Source organism: Lepidochelys kempii, chromosome 9 (assembly GCF_965140285.1).
Source record: "Lepidochelys kempii isolate rLepKem1 chromosome 9, rLepKem1.hap1, whole genome shotgun sequence".
Taxonomy (NCBI): domain Eukaryota; kingdom Metazoa; phylum Chordata; order Testudines; family Cheloniidae; genus Lepidochelys; species Lepidochelys kempii.
Window position 1 is genome coordinate 23,423,706 of NC_136388.1, and position 24,613 is coordinate 23,448,318.

At 38.7% G+C, this 24,613-nt stretch overlaps 1 protein-coding gene across 3 annotated transcripts in view; it reads right to left on the reverse strand.

Moving 5' to 3' along the window:
- Nucleotides 1-24,613, reverse strand: part of RSRC1 (arginine and serine rich coiled-coil 1) — a 366,646-nt gene that overhangs the window by 40,823 nt on the left and 301,210 nt on the right. Inside the window, exon 8 of one of the 3 annotated variants that reach the window (XM_073359565.1) lies at nucleotides 8,079-8,745. The exons of the other annotated variants lie outside the window; for them this stretch is intronic. Within the exon in view, the coding sequence (XP_073215666.1) occupies nucleotides 8,609-8,745 (137 nt within the window). The 3' untranslated portion in view covers nucleotides 8,079-8,608. Of the gene's footprint in view, nucleotides 1-8,078; nucleotides 8,746-24,613 lie in introns of those variants that run through there. 3 annotated transcript variants of the gene reach the window in all.

Sequence of the window (24,613 nt, forward strand, 5' to 3'; positions counted from 1 at the left end):
TTTAAGTTGAAACTCGATTATGGTGTCTTTAAAAAGTTTCCATGCAGCTTGCAGGGATTTCACTTTTTGCGCTGTACCTTTTAATTTCTGTTTAACTAACTTCCTCATTTTTGTGTAATTCCCCCTTTCTGAAATAAAATGCTACAGTGTTTAACTTCATTTGGTTCTATGCTTTCTTTCACATATAGTGCCACTCCCCCACCAGCACAACCTGTTCCGTACTTCTGATATATTTTGTATCCTGGTATTACTTGTGTTGCATTGATTATCCTTATTCCACCAAGTTTCTGTGATTCCTATTATATCAATATCCTCATTTCATACGAGGCCCTCTAGTTCACCCATCTTATTATTTAGACTTCTAGCATTGGTATATAAGCACTTTAAAAACTCGTCACTTTTTAGCTGTCTGCCATTACATGGTGTAATTGAATGGGAAGTTTTTTCATTTGACTGTTTTTTATCAGATCCTAGCACCAATCCATTTATATGTTGCTTGGCCTCTCATGGGATCAAGGTAGCCTGAGCAGTGTGACAGTCCAAGTGACCACCCCATCCTGCAAGGAAGGTGTCTGTCAGGGTGCTGGTTCTTGGTATAGGAGGGATGAAGGGAATCCCCACCATGATTTTGTTTGGGTTGGACCACCAAGTGAGGGAGGGAATGGTGACTTTGGATCCCTGTTCAGTCAGTAGATTGAGTGGAGCCAAACTCGTAGGCACCACAAGTGGAGTCTGGCAAAAGGTGTCACACAGGTGCATGTGGCCATGCGGCCTAACAGGGAGAGACACCAATGCACTGTAGTTCAAGGTTTGCAGGTGATGCAAGAGATTAGGTTGCTCAGTGTGCAAAATCTGTCTGTGGGGAAGAAAGCTCTCAGAGATTGAGTCTAGTCATGCTCCTATAATTTATTGTCCTTTTAGATGACAAAAAGGACTTGTCTTTATTTATGGAAGCACCTCAGGTGCCAAGGAGGCACCAAAAAAACTTTGTTGCTGATGAGAGGTTTCAGAGTAGCAGCCGTGTTAGTCTGTATCCGCAAAAAGAAAAGGAGTACTTGTGGCACCTTAGAGACTAACAAATTTATTTGAGCATAAGCTTTCGTGAGCTACAGCTAGCTCACGAAAGCTTATGCTCAAATAAATTTGTTAGTCTCTCAGCTGCCACAAGTACTCCTTTTCTTTTTGTTGCTGATGTAACTTCTTGGCGAGACTGGCCTACCAACAGCCAGTCGTCCACTTATGGAAATACCATATATCCCTGATGTCTCATCTGGGCCTCTACGACTGCAAAAACTTTCGTGAACACACCGGGTGCTGTCATGAGTCCAAAGGGAAGGATGGGGAACTGGTAGTACACTTGGAAATATGTGTCCTTCATTTCAAGAGCCATAAATCACACTCCCTTCCTGAAGGGACGGGCTTATAGATGCTAGTGTAATCATCGTGATTTTTCAGCTTTCATATCCAAATGTTGAGCTGCCGAAGGTCAAGGATGGGTCTCCACCCTGACTTTTTTGGGGAGTAGAACTTTCTTCCCTGGTACTGAGGTGGAATGCTCTCTATTGCCCCCCTCACTCCTACCCCTCCTGGAGTAACAGGGATTCAGCCTCCTGCTGAAGAATTAGTTGTTGAGACTGGTCCCTCAAGAGGCATCGGGAAGGTGGTTTGTGAGGAGGGAAAGAAAGAAACTCTATGGAACATCCCTGATGGAAAATCTTCAGAACCCAACTGTCCATGATGACTTTGTTCCAGCTGTGGGTGAAGAAAGTAAGACAGATTCCAAAAATGATGGGGGAGAAGGTGGTGTTGGTGGTGGTACACCGGTTTTGATGTGTATGTCAAAAATGGCCTTTGACCTGTGATTGGGAGTACACGGTGGGTGTAGCAGTGGAGGGAGCTGAGAAATGGAACATAGACCCAGGAGTGGGGAACTATTTTAGTGCTTCCATATGAAGGAACGAAAATGTAAATAAAATTTTAAAAAATATACTGGCTTGTCCATTCACCCTTCCTTATATAAATCTTATTTCCAACATAGTACAAATATTTATTAAAAATGAACAAAAATGACATTTTAATAAAGAGACTGTTGAGAGTAACAATATAGATAGAAAATAAAGCCCTGGATTCTGCATACATTTAGGCATGTGCTTAACTTTATGCACACAAGTAATCCCATTAAATTCAATGTGCATGAAGTTAAACAAATGCTTAGGTTTCTGCAGGTTTGGGGTACAAGTGAGGCAGACTGGTCTCTTCTGTCTGCAAATGATTAACTGATTTTAAACACCTCAGAACTAAATGTTTTTTTCTTAGCAATGCATTAAACTTCTTCCATATAAGTTAACTATAATTATACAATTATAGTTTTCGGTACGATGATAGACATAAAACTAAATATACGCTTGGTCAGCACTGACACATTTGGACACGTCTTGCTTTACAGATCTTTCATTAGCTGCTTGATGCGTAATTATCAATTTTAATTGGTTACTGTACATTTACATAACTAAAAGTTAGCTAAATAACCTTAAAAGATGTCTGTTGTTTTTTACTCCCAGCTCTTTAGGAGCATCTTATTGAAAAGTCATCATATTACTGACATCAGAAACTAATTGGGTTAATTTATAATTCCTTTAACAATAACCCAATAATTTCCAGCTGGAAGCTTGCAAGTTTCCAAAAAGGCCCTCAAGCTTCACGAAATTCACACTACGATGTCATATATTAATGGAGCGTATCATGGTGCCTAGGCAGAAATTGTTCTGATTTCAAGACAGGCAACATATTGGTATGCCATCACAATGTATCAACACAAAAAGGAAAACTGTGCAAGTGATGTATTGTGTGTGACACTAAATTATTTTTTCTCTATAATTAAATAATTACATTAAAGTTTGTGAGAAATTAATTCCATTGCTTAACAAGGAAACTTTTAAAAATGAGCTATTATGCTCACTTAGGTGATTTTTAAAAAACTGTTGTAAGAAATGTTTTGCTAACAGTTAATGCTCATTCAAAGGTGCAGATTGATATGATATATTAGGCCAATAATGCATGAGCTATAAATGGGATAAGTAGACACTAAGCAGTCTCTTGAAACAATTGACATCGAGTCAAAAGTCTACGTTTTTAAATTATAAAAATACAGACTTAAAAATTGTAACGTTGTATTTTCTAGTTTGTATATAAAACTGTTTTAAAATCAAGGCTTTTTTCTGCTAATTTTTTACATTTGAAATACATCAGATCCACAATTTCATTTCTTTACCGAAGGAATCTGACAAAGACTTTGGAGGACCTAGATTGTAAAGGCTGTGAGTTTTAAGAAGATGGAAAACAAACAAAACTTTTGGACAGTATTTATACATTGACATACTAGATGCAGCATTGTTTTAAAATTGCTTTCAATTCAGCTTTAAAAGGCACTACATGCTATTTGTAAAAATTTATATTGTTATTACTGAATTGCAATCTTGAAAAAACATCCTTACTCTGTCAATTTAGTCATTTTTCATTTGGCAAATTGATTTGTTTCTTATGTTCCTAACTGAACAGAAACTAACATGACTGTTTTATTTAGTCCCCTGTTTGTATGCCAGTATCACGGACATCAACAGCATGTACAAAGCCCTGGGAAATTAACTACTGCTTCAGAGCCAGCAGGGGCAGCTTTTACATTGTGTATGGATGACCCCTCCAAAAACTTGACTGTTATAACTGAAAATAAAGGTGGGCACTGAGAACTTTTTAATATATATTTGGAAACTGGAGGATATTCACTATCATGAGAGAATAATTTTGAGGTAGATATAATTCTTTGATTATTTACAGGAAATGGTCAGTTTAACTGACAATGTAAATACTACATGGTTTTTTGAAAAAAGTTAGCATTTATCCTAGAGATGTGGTGGCTGCGTAGTTAAGATGCCAGGCTTATCCTGTAGGTTTGAGACTTGCTTGACCTCATATTGAAAGGCCACCTCCAGTTCACCACGCTGCAAAACAGATATCTGATCCATCTGGTTAGGACAGTTAAAGGTGGTCAGATGTTATGCTGGCCACATCACTCCCTTGTGTGCTGTTGGCTATGAAACTGATGTGTCTTAACTGCATCAGCCTGATAAGCCATGGGCTTGAGGGGACTTAGATACACATTTATCTGAGAGACTTAAATCTCAGAAGCATAAATGTATTTTATTGCCTTTGGTGTTAGATTCTTTTCCACTTTCTTTAAAAAGCAAGAAAATACAAAACCTATATTTAAACAATGAAAAGTAATGTTGAGATTATCTAACAAAATCCTGGAAGCATTAAAGCTTCCAATCCTTTACACATGCCATTAATGTTGGTTGGGGGTGGGGGAAAGACATCATAATCTTCCAGGCATCGATGTGTTCAGTCCTGTATAAACATCTTAGGGCTAAGATTGTGAGTTCACTTTTAATGCATAGCAAGGGGCTGTGCCTAGTTGTCTGGTTACTCCTTGTAGAAAGTAGTCTAATTCCTCCACTGTGGCATCTCAGTTGTGCTGGCTGGTGTGTTGTAGGGGGACAGAGCTAATGCTGCCCATTCGTCACCCCTGGTGGTCCCATAGACGCTACTCTTCACCTTGCACTGTGACATGCCATGTGGATAGCTTTTACACCCCTGTGCAGGCACGTAGGCCATAAGACAGCATACCATAACCACATGAGCTAAACATGGACTGTCAAACCTAATCTTATAAACTGTCACTTTCCACTAATTTGTGTCCATCTCTTAATGTTACGAAAGCTTCCTCCCCACCTGAAGATTTAATTTTAATATTAGCATATGACAACAGAAACAAAAAGCAGGTTTTATTTTCTCTTTTACAAATGCTGTGGGTGAGTTACTCTCAACTATAAATACACCAATACATTATGAAACCATTTCTGGCAGTGATCAGATAATAGTTTTTGACTGAATTGATTATTCACGGACAGTTCTCAACTCAGCCTTGCAAATACATCAACTATGTAATGAGGAGCTATTAAGTCTATTGATTTTCTGATTTCAACTGATAGCTAACAGGCCAAAGCTACACATCAATATTTGCGTAACGAATACCCAAGAGCTGATAAATGAAAACCTCAGTAGACCAAATAGTGCAAATTAATGGAAATTTAAAGACCAAACCTCAGAATTTAAATGAAATAATGAATGAATAGAATAAGCCTTATTATGTCAATAGAACATGATACTTTGAGCTAGGAGAAAAAAACAAATATATAAAACCTTAGTAAGAAAGCCTATTTTTCCTTCAATACACTAACAATGGGAGTCCTCTGTGATATGGGCCCAGGCCTGCAGTTTTGAAATCACTTGTTTTTAAAAGTCTAATTCTGGGGGCAAATTTGTTGGATAATTTGAAAACTCAAAGGCAAAACTTGTGTATAAAACAATGGTATATATACTGTGTCAGTCTCAGACTACGACTTGCTATTTGTACTAGTTATTAGTGATCCTCAGATAGTTCCTCATCTCAATGAGATGGGTTGTGGGGCTTTTTTCAAGTTGTATGGCATCTCAAGAGACAAAAAGGAAGGGTAAGGAAAATAGAGACAAATGGCTTCCTTTAGAATGGGATCGCTTTTCCATTTCTTTCTTTTTTTGTTGGTAAAATGAATGTGTATGTATTATGTAGGAGAAATATGAGGATTGTGTTGGGGTGGAGGCTGGGAGAGCACCATATCCAAGTCTACCTCTGTACTATAAGCTAGGGGTGTGATTCCCAGCTCACTTAAACTCACCCATGCTCTCAGCACAGATAGTCCTCTAAGAATAGTAGCGTAGCTGCAGAAGCATGGGCAGTTGCAGCACACGCTAGCCGCCCTGAGTACATACTCATGGGCTTCAGGCAGGTTTATATGTGGGATGACTAGCCTGTGCCGCCATTGCCACACTACCATTGCTACACTACTATTTTAAATGCTAGCTCAGATGTGAGCTAGCACATGTATGTCTGCGTGAACTGGGAATCACACCCATAGCTTGTAGTGTAAATGTAGCCCAAACCTAGGCAGCGAGGTACTGCCTCTTTGTTCAACAGTGGCTTTCTAGCTGTAGGAATTCAGTTCCATCTCTTCTGTTGCAGAATGAATTTCATTTGTGATTATCAGGGCAATTGTTCTTCAACTCTACATACACTCCATTACTCACTCTTTCAAACATAGGGAGGGATACTCTTCCCTTAATTTATGGTTGGGTGGGGCAGAAATTTCAGTTGAATTTCTTTTTTGATTGGTAGCCAACAAAAACTAATTAGAATATAAAAGCTGGTTTCAGAGTAACAGCTGTGTTAGTCTGTATTCGCAAAAAGAAAAGGAGTACTTGTGGCACCTTAGAAATGAACAAATTTATTTGAGCATAAGCTTTCGTGAGCTACAGCTCACTTCATCGGATGCATACTGTGGAAAGTATAAGTATGCATCCGATGAAGTGAGCTGTAGCTCACGGAAGCTCATGCTCAAATAAATTGGTTAGTCTCTAAGGTGCCACAAGTACTCCTTTTCTTAATATAAAAGCTAAAATGGAATTTTCAATTTTTGATGCTAATGTATCTCGATATTTCCATAACTATAAAAGGGGCTGGTGTGTATTAATGTGAACTGCCATACTAATGATCCCTCCCAGAAGGGAACCCATCTGATGACATATGGGAAATATAAGCATCAGCAAATACAACTCCGCATTTGAATGAAGCAAGGCAGAAGGCTTTCAAAGATGATGTAACAAATTCTATTATTTTTATCCACGGTTTGACAACTAATCTGTGAAATATTTTAAGGCAACATCCAATTTTAAGAAGTCGTCATTTCAAAAATATGCAGATGCAAACACAAAGGATCAAATAATCTGGATCAAACAAAACTTTCCTTTTTCAGCAGTACAGTATATATCATCACAGACTGCTGAAAGACAGGGATTATTTTAGCAGCGGCATTATGTTTGCTTTAATACACCTGCATTTTGTGTATAAGAAACAAGGCTGATGTATGGGGTTGGGAGTGTTCTTATATGTGCACATATAAATTAAGTATGCTTCAGTCTTATTTTTTCTAGAATTGCATTACAATGATATGACAACTAATCAGCTTCCAGGTTTTTCCCTAGACACTATGTTGCTTTTTAAAATCCTCTCAGGAATTATGAATTTAAAAAACAACTTGTCCAAGGTAATGCTGAACTCCAACAGTTACATGAATTACATAACTGGAAGACTTGTTTTTAAGCTACCTATTTATACATTTTTAATCACATGGAATCTTATTTCCATAAGAAGTCATTTTGGTCTCCATTAATCAAAAATTCTATCACTGTAGGCTAATGTGACAATGCACCAACAGAGCCAAATACTCCACAGCACTAGCTCCAGGAAATATGGACTCTAGCCTTGTATTCCACATGTACCCTTTCTCAAAGTCAAGTTTCTCTCAAGGACTATACAGGGCAATGGCAAATACCATCATCTAGTGGACACTCATTAGGAATGTTCATGGTATCTGCTAAGAGGGTAGAGTTCTCTGAGGCTGGCAGGCTATGAAACAGCTGTGCAACAACGGCAGACTCTTAAAGCATGACGTTCATACTGAGAAACACTTTAAAATATACCACACTAACAATATGGATTTATATTTTTACCTTGTGCGGTGCTGTCATTTTTCTTGCCATTTTTGCTAATCATCAAAGATAATGTTATCACAAAGTCTCCTTCACAGTCCACCCTCTTCAGTTTTGAAATGCAATAAAGTCAGTGCTACATTGGAAACATTTCAATCCTTTCCAAGGCAGCTAAATGTAACGTCACAAACTGACTTATGACTTTTCATTGCATTGGGACTGATTGTGAAGGAAGCTTTGGGAGCAGACACTCCTTAATTTTTAAAAAATGAGCACAAGTAACTAAGTATTTCCTCTATGTGTCCCATCAAGTATATGGCCAGCCCAACCTTGCTTGGTTTATGAAAACTGACAGGATCGCAACACAAGGTAGCATAATGGTAGACTTTTTTTTAATGTTAACCTTAATACGAAGAAGTAGAAGGCCTCTTAGCAAGAATTTAAGGTTTTTTAATGTTAAAAAACAACAAAAATAACAGGGCCAGAGAGCCTTTTGACAAATAAAGGCTAAATATCTCACTGTCATTCAGATTGCTTATTGTTAAATTAATCTAGTTAAGGAATGCATTTAATGTAAAAAAAAAAAAAAGGTCCCCACATAAATTCAGATATCAGATGACGGGGATAGTATAAAAACCTAAAATAGCATATTCATATAAGTGCCTGTTGAATCAGCAGAAAGTATTACAGATGTATATACATTCAGTAAGTCACATTCTGCTCTCAGTTACATTATCACAATGCCATTTTCTAGTCATGAAATCTCCATTGTGGTTTACCTTTTTGACATAACCTGGGTAACAGGTGTGGGAAAATGATTCCATAATCTAGAACACTTTTAGGATAGACTTCTCTAGCTGTGGAAGCTAGATACACTATATAACCTTTTCTAGTGTAGGCTGCTATGGACCTTTTTTGATCAATAGAGGCCCTATATTAAGGGGACTTCTCATTTTTACAACAGCTAAATTGAAAAACAGCATTTAATGGATAGTGTAGGTTTCTTGACAAACTGCCACTGTGGCAATTGTATTTGTTTTATTCCCTTTAGAACTTCATCTTCAAAACAATTTTTCATACAGACAACCTGCAGCTGGAAATCTAGTAAACAAAATTTGAAAAGTACAATACAATTGTCAATCTTTAACTATCAAAATATGGAGATCTATAAACATGGGCTTCCACTGGTGAAGTGAACATGAATATAATTAAACATTTTAACACCAGTGATTAGACAAACACCACCCTCCCTTTCAAAGGAAAAAATATTAGACCAGGATGTCAAACTGCTGAAATTACACTTGGTGACTCAGTTACATTAGATTAGTGCACAATGCTGCTATTAATCTTTGTCCTATTAAGTTATGATAACAATGCTCCTTATGGCTGCACAATCTTAGCTGTATGTGTATAATATGAACTGTGTTCAGAATCACTCAGTAAATCAGCAGATTAAGAACACAGTTAGTTTCCTTTTCTTTTGGCTCCAAATAGAAGATTTCACCTAAACTTCTCTCCAGTTTGACCTAAACCATACCAGGGTCCTAAATACTAAAATATCACCCAATTCTAAAAGTTACTATAATCAATTAGATTAAATAAAGGTTTTACTTCTCCAGCAACCACATATATTGCACATGGCTTAATTCAAGGCTCAATATTTAAATAAATGGACCAAATTCTTATACACTAGGGACTGATCTGCCCCAATAAAACTACCCACCGCAATCAATGTTTCAAGGCATACGTAGAATCAATGATATTTCTGTCACATGGAACTTCAAAAACAATTTTCTAATTCACTCTCTCCTTTTAATCTGAGAGAACTACTTTTTTAGAAGTATATTGGCAATTACCTTATTGCATTCTTAAAAAACAAAATCTAAATCAACTTGTTCCTAACATCCTCCTATTATTCTTTATTATTTAAGAATAAAGATTAATATTGATTTACACCTGTTTAGCCTCAATCGTTTATGGATAATAGACGGAAGGCCCAATCCTGCAGATCTAATTTAGGAATGCAGAACTCATCTTTTAGACTCTGAATTGAACAAATATACTTGATCATCATTATAGCACAATTGCCATACAACTTGATCTTCAATTACCACATCCTCTTAATTGTATCCACAACATTATGGACCTCTTGAAAGTTAGCAAAGATGAATGGCCACACCTATTTCCCTTGGTTGTTCTGTTCAAATAGGCATGCATTTCCTTATGTTATACTGTAGTTTCCTATTTCTAAAGAGGGGCAAGTTATTTTTAAGAAACAAATAGGATATATTTTCCCTTCTTCAGCCCTACACTACCACTAATGCTTTTAAATTCTATGATGTCATCTGTGGATATAGATGCTGTTAATGCAAAATAACTGACATCCTTATAAAGAGAACCAAGGCTGAATTTTCATTACAATAATGTCTCACATTTATCTTTAGATCACAGGCATCACCCACTACATTCCATTGCCTGTATGAAGATATCTATATACATAATTCTCCTCTACCCAAATGGCAGAATACCAGTGTTCTCAACTGTTTTCATAGCTGGACCATATATTAAATGACAATTTTTCTCAAACATCTTCCTCCCATTCTGGATGGTATTAAGACCCGGTGACAACTACAGCAATTGCTTATATGGAAAGTTAATACTACAAGTAATAAACATATCTTTAGTTTCTTTTAATGCAGTTCAGTAGGCAGAAACAAAGGGAAGGGTTAGTACCATGTGACCAGCTAGAGCTCCAGAAACAACAGTTTGGGAATCACTGCTATAATGTATAGGCTACCGGTATAAAATTAGGCAATATGTTGTGACAGGGCCAAGAGATATATTCTTGCACCAGAAAAAATAGTTCCAGATTTAAAATGATTCAAATAGAAAAAAATACTTGAAGAATAATAATTATACTTTTTAAAAACTAAAACAGTTCCTGGGTTTCACTGGTAAAGTAACTTTGCTCTTGCAGCCTATCCCCACAATTTTTATCTACTTAAACCATGATTCAGCAAAGCGCTTATGCACAAATTTAACTTTATATACATGAGTAAGCCCAACCTTATTCACAGAGCGCTGAAGAAGTGCTTACATTTAGTTTCTTTTAATGAGATTTAAGCACATACTTAAGTCTTTGTTGAATCAGGGCTTACTTAGATTGTAAGTTCTTCTGGGCAGTAAACTTTTATTTTCACATTTCTCCATAAAATACCTGGAAAAGTTTAGGTTCTATATAGATAATAAAAACAACAGCTGTCCTGTTTTTCAAACCTTTTCTGCCTCCTTTGCTCTGCTCCTCTTTCTTGTGGGCCCAGCCTTCCCTGCAGCTATTTAGGCTCCCCCCCCCAAAAATAAGACAGAGCAGGAGACCCACTGATATGGTCAAAAGAGTGACAGTGCGTCGGAGAAAACCACTGACTCTTTGAAATGCTGCTACTTAGCTGAATATCCAAGCAGCTTCCACTTGGCAGCTCTTCAAAGGTTATGGTGGGCTGGGAATCCCGACTGGTCAGGAAAAGAAGGTGGTTTCAAAGGTTTCATAGTGGCAGAGAAAAGGGAAAATGCAGAGGAAGGAAAGGAGCAGAATTATTATGATGATTGTTCTTTAAATGCCAACTATGAACCTCGCGCACTATGAGATACAAAATAAAATGTATCTGTCCCAAAGAAATTTTAACTGACAGAAACAGAAAAGACTGGACAAACTTGGAAGCCTGATGGAAGTAATTTAGAGGTAGATGCTTTTTTAAAATGTTTGGATTTGTTAACTTCTTGCAGGCAAGGCAGAAAAAGTGTGGATGAAATCCTGGCCCCAGTGACTTCAATGGGGCCAAGATTTCACCTTGTATCTTCAGGAGGGAGTTGAAAGTGAAAAGGTTGGTGGCAGAACATGAACAAGGACAAGCACAGAGTGACAGCAGGGAGAAAGTAGTTCAAAATTTAAAAGTGAATTTTTTAATTAAAATGGTGATTTTTTAAAAATAGACTTAAATCAGAAGCCTGATTTTGATTAGTCTAGGTGGTGACAGTCACTTTGGAGGTGTATTGATTTTATTAGTCACTTTGGAGGTGTATTGATTTTATTAGTCACTTTGGAGGTGTATTGATTTTATTTCTGATGGGATAGTCCTGACAAACTGGGCTGTGCTTTGGCTACTGACCAATCAGAATGCAGAATTTCCTAAAACCACTTTATAATACTTCATACAAAATTTGTTTACTTTGGATGCGTTTCATGTATATGTAAGTTATGCCATTGGTTCTCAGCCTTTTTCATTTGAAGACCCCTAAAAATTTTTGAATGGAGGTGCAGACCCCCTTCAGAAATCTTAGACGTAGTCTGTGAAACCCCAGGGGTCCGCGGACCACAGGCTGAGAACCACTGAGTTATGCTGAATGCCCCTGTAACTATACATACACCTTTTATTATTTTTTAGATTATCTTTCATTTGTTACTGCTCACTTTTTATTATAACATGTCCATAAAAAGATTAAACACACAGAAAAAAGATCACAGTATGTACCAGATGCTGAAATATTCTCTAGAGACTGGAAACTCAACACCAGGTGGTTGTGTCAGCTTAATGAAGCAACATTTACACACACCAGGGACACAAAGAGTGGAGTAGAACTTAAAAATCTACCATTTATGAGGGTATACTGGAAGGATTTGAAATTAAAATTTTAATAAGATTAAGACAATAAAGATTTGTTCTCATTAGTACATACGGGAATTTCTGCTAAAATTTGGAGTATTCATTTTCCAAAATTAAATAATAGTTCAGTTACCAGTGTTCACGACACACCAAAAAGTTTAAAAATTCTGCATAAATGTAACCTAAATGAGTGAACAGACTTGCCATTCTTCAAAAGACAAACACTGATGTAATAATTAAGAAACTTTTCCATATATGAATTAAAATGCAAATTGAGGTTCTTTCACTGTATGTACACAATATAGTTTAAAGCCTTATCTGAATGAGTTCAGGTCACAGGCATAACAATGAACTTCAATAAAATTAACTGAACATAAAGTATGACCTTAGGCAATAACTAATGAATTTAAGGGCATCTTAATATATTTTCTTATCATTGAGTAAAGCACTCTAAGTTATTACAGCTACGTGAATGACCGCATGCAGTCGAACCTTTCTGTAGCAGATTTAACCAATATTTTTCAAATCAATTAGATCAACATAAAATGCTTATTTTTATTATCAGAAGTGTTAATTAAAATGACATGGAGCCTTGTTTTAGTTTGCCATGAACATCACTGTTTAAAGCAGATCTTCATGTCAGAGCTCTGTTCCAATGACTTAAGGTGGGAGTAAAAATGGGACCTATAGTTTTAAATTTAGAATGAGCATAGAAATTCCAGTTATGATATCCTCTAAAGCCCACTGGATCTCCCAGATCTCTGGGTTTCCTGCCACATGACAGCTCGTCCTTGATACTCTCTCCCACCGTCCTCAGAATTTGTACTGCTAATGCAGAGGTGGGCAAACAGTCCAGTCCATGGGACCGTCTTGCCAGGCCCTTGGGGCAGCGTGGCTGCCAGTCCTGGTGCTCTGTGCAGCATGGTAAGGGGGCGGGGAGCGGTGGGGTTGGATAAGGGGCAGCGAGTCCTGGGGGGTGGTCAGGGACGAGGAACAGGGGGGATTGGATATGCATCGGAGTCCCGGGGGGTGGGGGTGTGTGGATAGGGGTCAGGAAAGTCAGGAGATGGGGGGGTTTGATAGAGGGGGGGTCCCGGGGGAGCAGTCAGGGGACAAGGAGCAGGGGGGGGGTTGGATGATTGGGAGTTTTGAGGGGGGCGGGGGACAGGCTGTTCGGGAGGCACAGCCTTCGCTACCTGGCCCTCCATACAGTTTCGGAACCCCGATGTGGCCCTCAGGCTAAAAAGTTTGCCCACCCCAGTGGGATTGGCTACTCTGCTTTCACAATACCTCTGTGATGGGATGCCCACCCCACACAAAGCCTGAATGGGTTAAAGTGGCTAGGTGGGCCAAAACTGCCCAGACTGCACCTGGAGGAGCAGCCAGGGAGCAGGGATTAATGAGATGAGGCTCAGCTGCACAGAAACAGGAGGGGCCCAGGAGCTGAGAGCAGAAAGGGTCTGCCGGGGAGTAGTCTGCAGTCGCTCCCTGGGAGAAGTGTTTTGGGTGTGTTTGGAGTGTGTTTTGGGCTAAAGAGGCAAGTTGCCTACTGTTACTCCCTGAGAGGAGGGGATTGTGCAGCTGGCAAACCCAGATAGGAGGAGAGCCAGAAAGGTAGGATAGGCTCAGGGGAAAAGCAGCAAGTCATAGGATAGTGCGGACCTTGGCTTCTGAAGAGAGGGCCCCTGAGATGGAACCCAGAGTAGAGGGTGGGCCCAGGTTCCCTTACCATCCACTAAGGAAGTGGTGCAGAGGGACAGTTTGGCCCGAAAGACTTCCATACCCTGGAAGGGGAAGACAATAGTGACATGGCCCGAGGGCCAACTCACAAAGAGGAAGCTGTAGCTCCTGGAGTAAGAGGGGTCACAGGGTAAGAGAGAATGACGGGTTCAGAAACCAACAGAGGAGGGCGCAGCACCTGGAAGGTGCTAATTCCCAGAGTAGCCAGAAAGAGGTGCCCCTAGCAGTGAGTGGACCCTGTGACAACTCCCTTGTCCATTAGGCAGGTCACTGATGTTAATACTGTCAGGAGCAAAAGAATAGAACAATGTAAGGGCCTGCATTCCTTTATAGGTAATCTTTATGAAAGTTCTAAGTTTGGTTTCTAAGTCAGGAATGCCCATACCTCCATTTGTTGCATGCCATTTGCAACTTAGTAATTTGGTGTTAACTGAAAGTATTGCACTATAAATTATATCATACTAGTGAAGTATCAGGCAGCGTGTACAGACAAGGAAATTGATTTTAAGAAGGTGATGCAAGTCCTTTGATGGTTTCAATCTCAAATTAATCTGTAAAAAGAAAAGGAGTACTTGTGGCACCTTAGAGACTAACAAATTTATTTGAGCATAAGCTTTCGTGAGCTACAGCTCAATTCATCGGATGCATGCAGTGGAAAATACAGTGGGGAGATTTTATATACACAGAGAACATGAAACAATGGGAGCCTCTGATAGTGTAGCTGATGTGATTAGGTCCTATGACGGTGTCCCCTGAATAGATATGTGGACACAGTTGGCAACGGGCTTTGTTGCAAGGATAGGTTCCTGGGTTAGTGTTTTTGTTGTGTGGTGTGTGGTTGTTGGCGAGTATTTGCTTCAGATTGGGGGGCTGTCTGTAAGCAAAGACTGGCCTGTCTCCCAAGATCTGTGAGAGTGATGGGTCGTCCTTCAGGATAGGTTGTAGATCCTTGATGATGCGTTGGAGCGGTTTTAGTTGGGGGCTGAAGGTGATGGCTAGTGGCATTCTGTTATTTTCTTTGTTGGGCCTGTCCTGTAGTAGGCAACTTCTGGGTACTCTTCTGGCTCTGTCAATTAATCTGTGTAACCCTTTAAAAAGCATTTCACTCTCAGGGTACAGATCTAAAATGAGCAGTGGTAAGATATGCTTTTCCTTTTGTACTACTGATAATGGCTAAAATTATAGACCAACATGGTTTCACACCAAAAACAGATTCAAGTGTTTGAACTTTGTGGGCATGTTTGGAATTTGAATCTAGATTGTCTGTTCCTCTCTCATCAATAAACCAAAACAATACCAAAGCACAGACCCCCACCTTCAAACTTTGGGACATTCAAAAACTAGATATTGCAGTATATCTCATCATTCTTAGACACTGCAATTCATACATCTTCCACTGACTAGCAAATCTTTTAAAAACTTTACATTTTCTGCCATTTCTCCACTACAACCTACTGCTAATGTTGACCGGCTCAGTTTTGGGTTAAATTCCAAACAACGTCTTGGAAAGCATAAAGATTTTCCCAAACTGCTCAAATAACTTCAGAGTAAGTATAAGTTAGCCTTTTAAGGATTTTAAAACATGTCAAAATTTCTATTGACATAAAATATCAAATTGATTTTTTTTCCAAAACAAACAAGCTTTATCTGCTGATTGCTTTACTGTTTTATCCAAATCCATGAATTCTGCAGTTTAATAAGAACAGCTAAACTCTAGCAATGCATTTTCCCATTTTGTAAAGTGCTATTCTTTTGCTTCCAATTAAATTCTATAAATCCATGAGCTTCAAAATAAACCACAAACATTAACAGCATACTATACCTTGATTGTTACTGTGATGTTTACGTGATATAGATATTACGCAGAAACAATCTTTTTGGGACCTGTATGATTTTAATTTTTTAAATGTTAGCTCAAACTGTAAGGAGAATATGAAGTTATCCGCAGGGTAACATGTAGATTTCAGTCAATTATTAAAACAACAAAAAAACAAAGCTTTACTTATTTCAGATTTTAAAAGATCTACCCCTTGAGAAGCAAATGCTTCTCTTGTTTGTACTCATTTATCCTTTCTGCCCACGTGGTTTTTATTTCCAAGCCTATTCAAAATGATGTTTTCCAAGCATGAACCACATGACTTGTTCATATAAATGGAGCAAATTAAACTGTCTCCACATATATCCTATCACATTTGTAGTCCTGATTTCTCTTCTTAACATGTGGCCAAGACACCGTATTATCTGTCTGCAGAGGTTGACCTCAGGATATTAGATTCTGCCACATAGCTCTCTTGTACTAAACCGAGGGGAAACACTTAATCACCCCTGCCTTTTCAGGAAAAAAATCAACTTTAAATTTGTCATGATGAAAAATCAATAAACCAGTAATTGCTTGGCTTATCATTGTGTGGAGGAACAAATTGGGAAGCGAAGCTTAGCGTCCACACAGATTTCATTGAAACACGTGGAGTTTCAGGATCACTAAGCTAGAAAAGGAAAAGGTCTCTGAGTGATAATTAAATCTACTCATGCTGATTTTCTGCCAAATTTATTTCCCTAGTGTATATAAAAATGTTTCATTGCTTACTAGCTAGGCATAACTAATCAATTCAACACTGGGCCAACACACATGAGAAACAAAAAATGCAAATTCAAGAATGAAGGCATCAGGATAATATATTCCTTAATGCAAGTATTAGTGAAATTTATTTTTTAAATTCAAAGGAACAAATCCTTGTTTAGTTCTATTACTTTGATATCTAAAATGATTTTTAAAAACCATCTTTTCCCTATAATCCTCTGTAAACCTTTCATACATTAATCCCTATTATGGACCAAAATAGTGCTATCATTGCACCACATCTCAAGACAATTGTATAAAATATGTTTTCATGACTAGCTACATCTTAAAAAACAAAGTCTTATAATTGTATTATGAATGATATATTACAGCAAACAACTTCAAACATCTTGCAGTAATGCAATCCAACACATTTGAGTTGGATGTAAAAGGAACACACACTTTTCCTCTGAAAGTATTTATATTGTGCCATATTATTCCCGCTATTACTCCTACACATTTCAGCTACTTTGAATTTGACTTGCCAGGCCCTGAGCTAAAATCACGTTTGACAGTAAAATTCTCATAAGGTTTTGATGTCATTTTCAGCTAGTCCCAAATGGAAATGAGCAAAACAAAAACAAAACAGAAAAAACCCTCAATTGAAAATACTTTTGTAAAGGTACAGCATTTTTTATTAATAGACCTAATTTCATGCAGCAAATTAGCATAGCTCCAATGGAAGTGCAAATGTAATCAAACTGAAAAATTCAAATTAGGAGGAGTGAGCTTTTTCTTTCTTTCTTTCTCTTTCTTTCTTTGCTTTTTTGTTATAAACAGATTTTTGTATGTGTCCTTCAACTGGCTATTGGGACTATGGTAATTAAAACTTTTAAAACAGCACAAGCCCCTAGTCTCTAATCTGTAGCTCAGGTCAGCTGTCTGTAGATTCTAATTTGTCCGCCATTTGTATTCATGACAGGAAAATGCTGCATATTTAACAGCAAACCAGCAGGAGGGTGCATTGGTGGGTTTGGAGGTCAAATGATTTGATTTCTGAGCAGATTACACGTAACATCCAACATCTAATCTCACACCTGATTTGGCAATAAAATTACAATAAAAGTAATGTTAAAACACCATTACAAAAGGATGGAGAAAGAATAACCTTTTTTTCATGAGCTGAGAAACAATAAGCTTATTATACAATAGATTTTGCTTACCGCAGATATGAGGCTAAACTTTTCATTAATAAAGGTTACACTCAGTTCCAGAAGCTTGCTAGCTGAAGTATGCAACTTCAACTTTTTGTTTTTGGGGTGGAGATTTTGTAACAAAAGCAATACCGTGATGCCACAAGACAGAATGAAATTTGGAAGTCTAGAGACTCAGGAATTTCAATTTTATATTGGTGTGTTTTAATTTGATTAAAGGTTTATAGCAGTACAGAGTTAAATCTACAGTTATTTTAAGCAAAGGTAATCTTTGTTGCAAATATTAATAAATAGATTAAGAGTAACTAAATAGCAGCAGTACAAAAAATATTGTACACTGTAAATATTTCTTCAAACTTTTACTCGGTTCAACCAAAAGATCTGCAACAATGATGAAGACATTGTCAAATGTTAAGAAAAACAAAACACCACCACAGAAATAAACTTGAATTCAACTAGAATGAAAATCTATTTCACTGATACTATGGAACCGTATGTATATAGTAGCGAAACCATAATGAAAAAACAGATTTTTTTCCTATAATCTAATATATTTGAACAAATATAATCTACATAACTAGGGCCCTACTAAATTCACGGTCCATTTTGGTAAATTTCATGGTCATAGGATTTAAAAAATTTTAAATTTCATGGTTTCAGATATTTAAATCTGATATTTCATGGTGTTCTAATCATGGTGGGGGCTGAGGGCTTGCAAGGCTATTTTAGAGGGGTCGCAGTATTGCCACCCTTAGTTCTCCATTGCTGCTGGCAGCGGTGATGCCTTCAGAGCTGGACAGCCGGAGAGTGGCGGCTGCTGGCCAGGACCCTAATTGTAGAATTCTGTCTAGGAATGCCTATTAAGTGACACTCATTTGACTGATAAGGCAAGATGCTAAGTAATACTGTACAAAAACAAACATAAATAGGAGTAAACTAATAGGACTATGATATATAGACTACATAACATCCACTATGTATGCATACAGGACTGTACCTTAAGGGCTTGTTTCTATTTTAGTCATGCCTTACTAATAAAAAAACCCCAAAGACTGCAGATTTTCTATGTGGTTTCTCTGTAAATTACTATTGTTTGCAATTCACTCTGTATGTATAGATCAGCTCTCTCTTGTAATGTCTGTATGCAAAACAGTTAGAATCACAGAAGATTAGGGCTGGAAGAGACCTCAGGAGGTCATCTAGTCCAACCTCCTGCTCAAAGCAGGACCAACACCAAACTAAATCATCCCAGCCAGGGCTCTGTCAAACCAGGCCTTAAAAACCTCTAAGGATGGAGGTTCCACCACCTCCCTAGGTAACCCATTCCAGTGCTTTACCACCCTCGAAGTGAAATACTATTTCCTAATATCCAACCTAGACCTCCCCCACTGCAACTTGAGACCATTGCTCCTTGTTCTGTCATCCGCCATCACTGAGAACAGTTGAGCTCCATCCTCTTTGGAACCCCCCTTCAGGTAGTTGTAGGTTGCTATCAAATCCTCCCTCACTCTTCTCTTCAGACTAAACAAGCCCAGTTCCCTCAGCCTCTCTTCTTAAGTTATGTGCCTCAGACTCCTGATCGTTTTCATTGCCCTCCGCTGGACTCTATAATTTGTCCACATCCTTTCCAAAACCGGATGCAATACTCCAGATGTGGCCTCACCAGTGCCGAATACTGAGGAATAATCACTTCCTTGATCTGCTGGCAATGTTCCTACTAATGCAACCTAATATGCCATTAACCTTCTTGGCAACAAGGGCACACTGCTGACTCATATCCAGCTTCTCATCCACTGTAATCCCCAGGTCCTTTTCTGCAGAACTGCTGCTTAGCCAGTTGGTCACCAGCCTGTAGTGGTGCGTGGGATTCTTCTGTCCTAAGTGCAGGACTCTGCACTTGTCCGTGTTGAACCTCATCAGATTTCTTTTGGCCCAATCCTCTAATTTGTCTAGGTCAGTCTGGACCCTATCCCTACCCTCCAGCGTATCTACCTCTCCTCCCCGCTTAGCGTCATTGCTGAGGGTGCAATCCATTCCATCATCCAGATCATTAATAAAGATGTTGGGAAAAAATGGCCCCAGGACCGAACTCGGGGGCACTCTACTTGACACTAGACATGGAGCCATTGATCACTACCCGTTGAGCCCTACAATCTAGTCAGCTTTCTATCCACCTTATAGTCCATTCATCCAATCTAGACTTTTTTAAGTTGCTGGCAAGAATACTGTGGGAGACTGTATCAAAAGCCTTGCTAAAGTCAAGATATATCACATCCACTGCTTTCCCCATATCCACAGAGCTAGTTATCTTATCATAGATGGCAATCGGGTTGGTCAGGCATGACTGGCCCTTGGTGAATCCATGTTGACTGTTCCTGATCACCTTCCTCTCCTCCAAGTGCTTCAAAATGGTTTCCTTGAGGACCTGCTCCACGATTTTTCCAGGAACTAAGGTGAGGCTGACCGGCATGTAGTTCCCTGGATTCTCCTTCTTCCCTTTTTTAAAGATGGGCACTATATTTGCCTTTTTCCAATCGTCCGGGACCTCTCCCGATCGCCACAAGTTTTCAAAGATAATGGCCAATGGCTCTGCAATCACATCAACCAATTCCCACAGCACCCTCACATGCATTAGATCTGGACCCATGGACTTGTGCACGTCCAGCTGTCCTAAATAGTCCTTAACCTGTTTTTTCACCACTGAGGGCTGCTCACCTCCTCCCCATACTGTGTTGCCCAGGCAGCAGTCTGGGAGCTGACCTTGTCTGTGAAGACCGAGGCAAAAAAAAGCATTGAGTACTTCAGTTTTTTCCACATCATCTGTCACTAGGTTGCCTCCCCATTCATTAAGGGTCCCACATTTTCCCTGACCTTTTTCTTGTTGCCAACATACCTGTAGAAACCCTTCTTGTTACCCTTCACATCCCTTGCTAGCTGCAACTCCAGTTGTGTTTTGGCCTTCCTGATTACACCTCTGCATACTCGAGCAATATTTTTATACTTCTCCCTAGTCATCTGCCCAAGTTTCCACTTCTTGTAAGCTTCCTTTTTGTGTTTGTTTCTTTGTATACAGTCACAATAAGACACAACAGAAAACATACGGAAATTAATGAAATATAAAAAGCATATCTGGAAAAGTATGGATCAAATCATCACCAGAGATGAACCTCTGGGGCTCACTGAGCCTGCAGCTGTGAATCCGTCTCTACCTGAAAATGTTAGGTATAAATCTTCATTTTCCCTTCTGAAGATAGCCTTGAAAATGTAAACTGACCCACAAAGTGAAAAATCTATCTCCAATTTTTCCTAAATGTTTATGGTACCCTCCACAGCTACTTAAGGCTGCCCTTTGGGGTGTGTGGAATCTCCCTGGCGACTGGCCCCTTATTTTGTGAAGGACACACACCAATTCATGGCTGTGGTGCAGTGCCATCTTGGCTGCTCCTGTTTGCATTAGGGCTGCATAGGTTCCCTTCCAGTTGACTGGCTGCTGCTGATCGGCTCCAGCCACAGAAAGGCAAAACACATTGCTCTGACATGGACTCTGGTTTGTGAACTTACATAAGAGGCTTCCACATTTTGGTAATTCACAAGTTAAAAAGTAGTTCAAAAATGCATTTTTGTGGTAAGGCTTTTTTTTCTTTTGAAGGAAGGATTATGTCCATTTGTTCTACTCTTGCTCTCATGTGGCTGAGCATCTTTGAAAAAAAGTTGAGACACCATATACATTTCTGATGCCGATTTGTTCTGTCTGCTTTTTATTTCATTATCTTTCGTGCAAAACAACATTACCCCTCTCTGATCAACTCAGTTGTCTACAATAACTACGGACACTTCTTGATTCCTTCACAAACCATCTCTACCACCTCTACATGTCCTCCCTCTCAGAATAGGACCTCAAACAATTCTTTCAAGAAGAAAACCAACATCATCTAGAGATAACTCACCTTCTCCTCTCTTCTAGCTACTCCTTCCTTCTCCTAACCTGTCACTGCCTCTGAAGTGTGTCTGCTGCTAACCTTTCACCAAGTCCCATATCCCCTGCCAACTCCTGACTTCTCTTTCTCCTTCTGTTATCCACTTCCTCTCATCCACCATCATTTCCCCATCCACACATGTGGATCCCTTCAGGCAGGCTACTACATTCCCTCTCCTAAAATAAAACTCCCTGGACTCATCCTGTGTCTACAAATACTATCTCATCTTCCTGTCACTTCCAAACTTTTTGACTAATCCTACCAAGTCTTCAGATTCTGGTCAGCTGGGGAAGCTGGACTGTAAATTAGCCCTTTTGTTCACTTAAACATATTTCCATGTGGAGTCAGAGAGCTTAATTCTGGTCTCAGTTAAACCAGTGTAAATCAGGAGTAACTCTAGTTTAAATTCACAGGGTAGGTCTACACTGCAACCGGGAGGGTATGATTGCAGCACATGTAGATATACCCAAGCTAGCTTTCATTTAGCTAGATCCTGAACACAAACCACATTAATCTCCTTGATTTAGGATCTGAACAACTCAATTCTGTGATATACCTAAAATGTTTCCTTTAATTAAAAAACATAGCATCTTAACACCCAGGAACATTCTGAGTTTTCATTACTTTCTTGTGTACAGCAAAATACCCTAAACTACTTTTCCAGTTTCTTTAAGAAGCAGAAATTTTTAAACTCTGTATTGCAGAAAGGGCTGAACTTGAAAAAAAAATTGGGATACTTTCCCAAACTCTGCCTACTAGACACAAAAATTAGATGCTACTCAAAGAAGATTGTGCAGATGTTTAAAATATGATCACATATGTTCTGTTGGGATCATTAAGCTTTGTTTCCTCTTAGTATGATTCAGATATATCCTTGGGCAAGGCATAGAAACATACACAGGACCCCCAGTCTCTTGGAGTTATATGACATCAGAATCTAAGGTCTCATTTAAAAATATATATATATCCAGCTCTCATGATTGCAAAGAAAACAGTCATGACCTGAATGATAATGATACAGTAAAGTCTGCAGAGTCAAATGGACAATGTCCATTAAAGTGAGGAGCCACCACCACTAGATCCAGAGAGAAAGCCATCTGGCCATTCACATGCCACCAGAGCCAACCAAGCCCTCATTGTGGGTGGAAGGCTTGGATGTATGTCCTTCTTGCCTCTACAGATTACCTCCTGTTTCCTGGGGTTCAGATGCCCTCTGAGGTGGGCTCTGCTCTTCCCCTCGGTCTTTTTGACTCCATGCGTTAGATTGGGAGAGGGGGAGGGAAATGGTTGGTTACCTCTAAAATGCTACCTACTCCTGGCACCAAAATGAAATATCACTCTCAGCAAATTATGTAAATCATTCTGCTCCTTTCTTACATGATTTGTTCATAATGAAATACTTAACAATGATGACATTTAAATCATCGTTACTGGTCATCTGAATGAGAGTGTCCACACAGGGATTTAATGCAGTTTAACTAATGTGCTTTAAATTCACACCATTAGTTAATTTGAATGAATTTCTCTGAGTGTCCCCATATAGACAAGCCCTGAGTTACCATGTTAGAGACATTTCACACCTTCTATTGTTTCAGAATCTCTGCAGAGTCAGAGTAACTGATGCAGCAATGTCCAAGTTCACATTTTTAAGGCCATCGTCAGGCCTAGGGACTTTTTTAAAAAGATGAATGCTAAGATTCTGGCAAACAAGGCAGCAACTAATATGTTGCAATCTAATCCAAGCCCCTCATTGAAGGGGGATAAAAAAAGAAAAGACTGCAATTTTGCATCATACTTTAAAATCTGTTGAAAACTTTAACGGCTATGATAGCTGCTGCTGGAACTAGTAGGATTCTGAGCTTATGCGGACTGGAAGACCTACTCCTCAATCAGAAGTCTGGATTTCTTTAAATGAAAGTGATCTTGTGCATAAAAAATTACCCTCTAATGATGAAGAAAATCACAAAAACATGAAAGCCAAACTTGAGATATTAAGGATATTTTCCTAAGTATTTCTTCCATCTCTGAAGAGATTCCATCTTAGAACTTTTTGCAACTTAGAACTGATTCTAAAGTTGTTTCAGAACTTCTGGATGTTGGGCAAGATCTCTTCATCTCTCATTCACTAATATCCTCAGGTGAATTCGATCAATTCAGTTCTTGAAGATGACTGTCTAAAATCATTGAACAGTGAACACTGAAAAACAGTGTTTGCTAGGGGAAACTGGTCTAATGTGAAGCCTCCTTTGAATCTACACAAAACTTTAACCCAGCAGCTTAACTTAATTGTGTAACTTAATTTTGGAGGATTTGGAAGGAATCCCCTTGTCAGAAAAATCAGATGTTTACTAAAGCATTATCCCCAGGGCAACATGATTACAGGTAGATAAAAAGTATCACTATATAACCCATTAGAGAATTCTAAATAAAGCATTATGTTAATTTAGACAGACTAATGGAAATATACAGTTCAGTATGACACATTCTAGCTCTTCTCTAGTAATACGCCTTGCATGACTGCACACTGTTGTTCATTTATTCTCAGTTCAGGATCAACCACAGAGCAGTCCCAGGTGGCTGGTTATATAAATCATCTGGAACTGTGATATTCTTTCCTTATTTTCAAGAATGCTCTAGTGTAACGAATGAAGTATATAAAGCAGCAGTATAGATACAGGTCACCAAAAGGTAAATATTCAAAGCACTGAGCAGGAGTTTCAAACACAAATCCTATTTGTTAACAGAGCACTGTGTGCATAACACCTGTTCTTGTGGTTGGTGTGTTTTTTCCCCCCCTTCAAAAAGAGAGTAATGTTC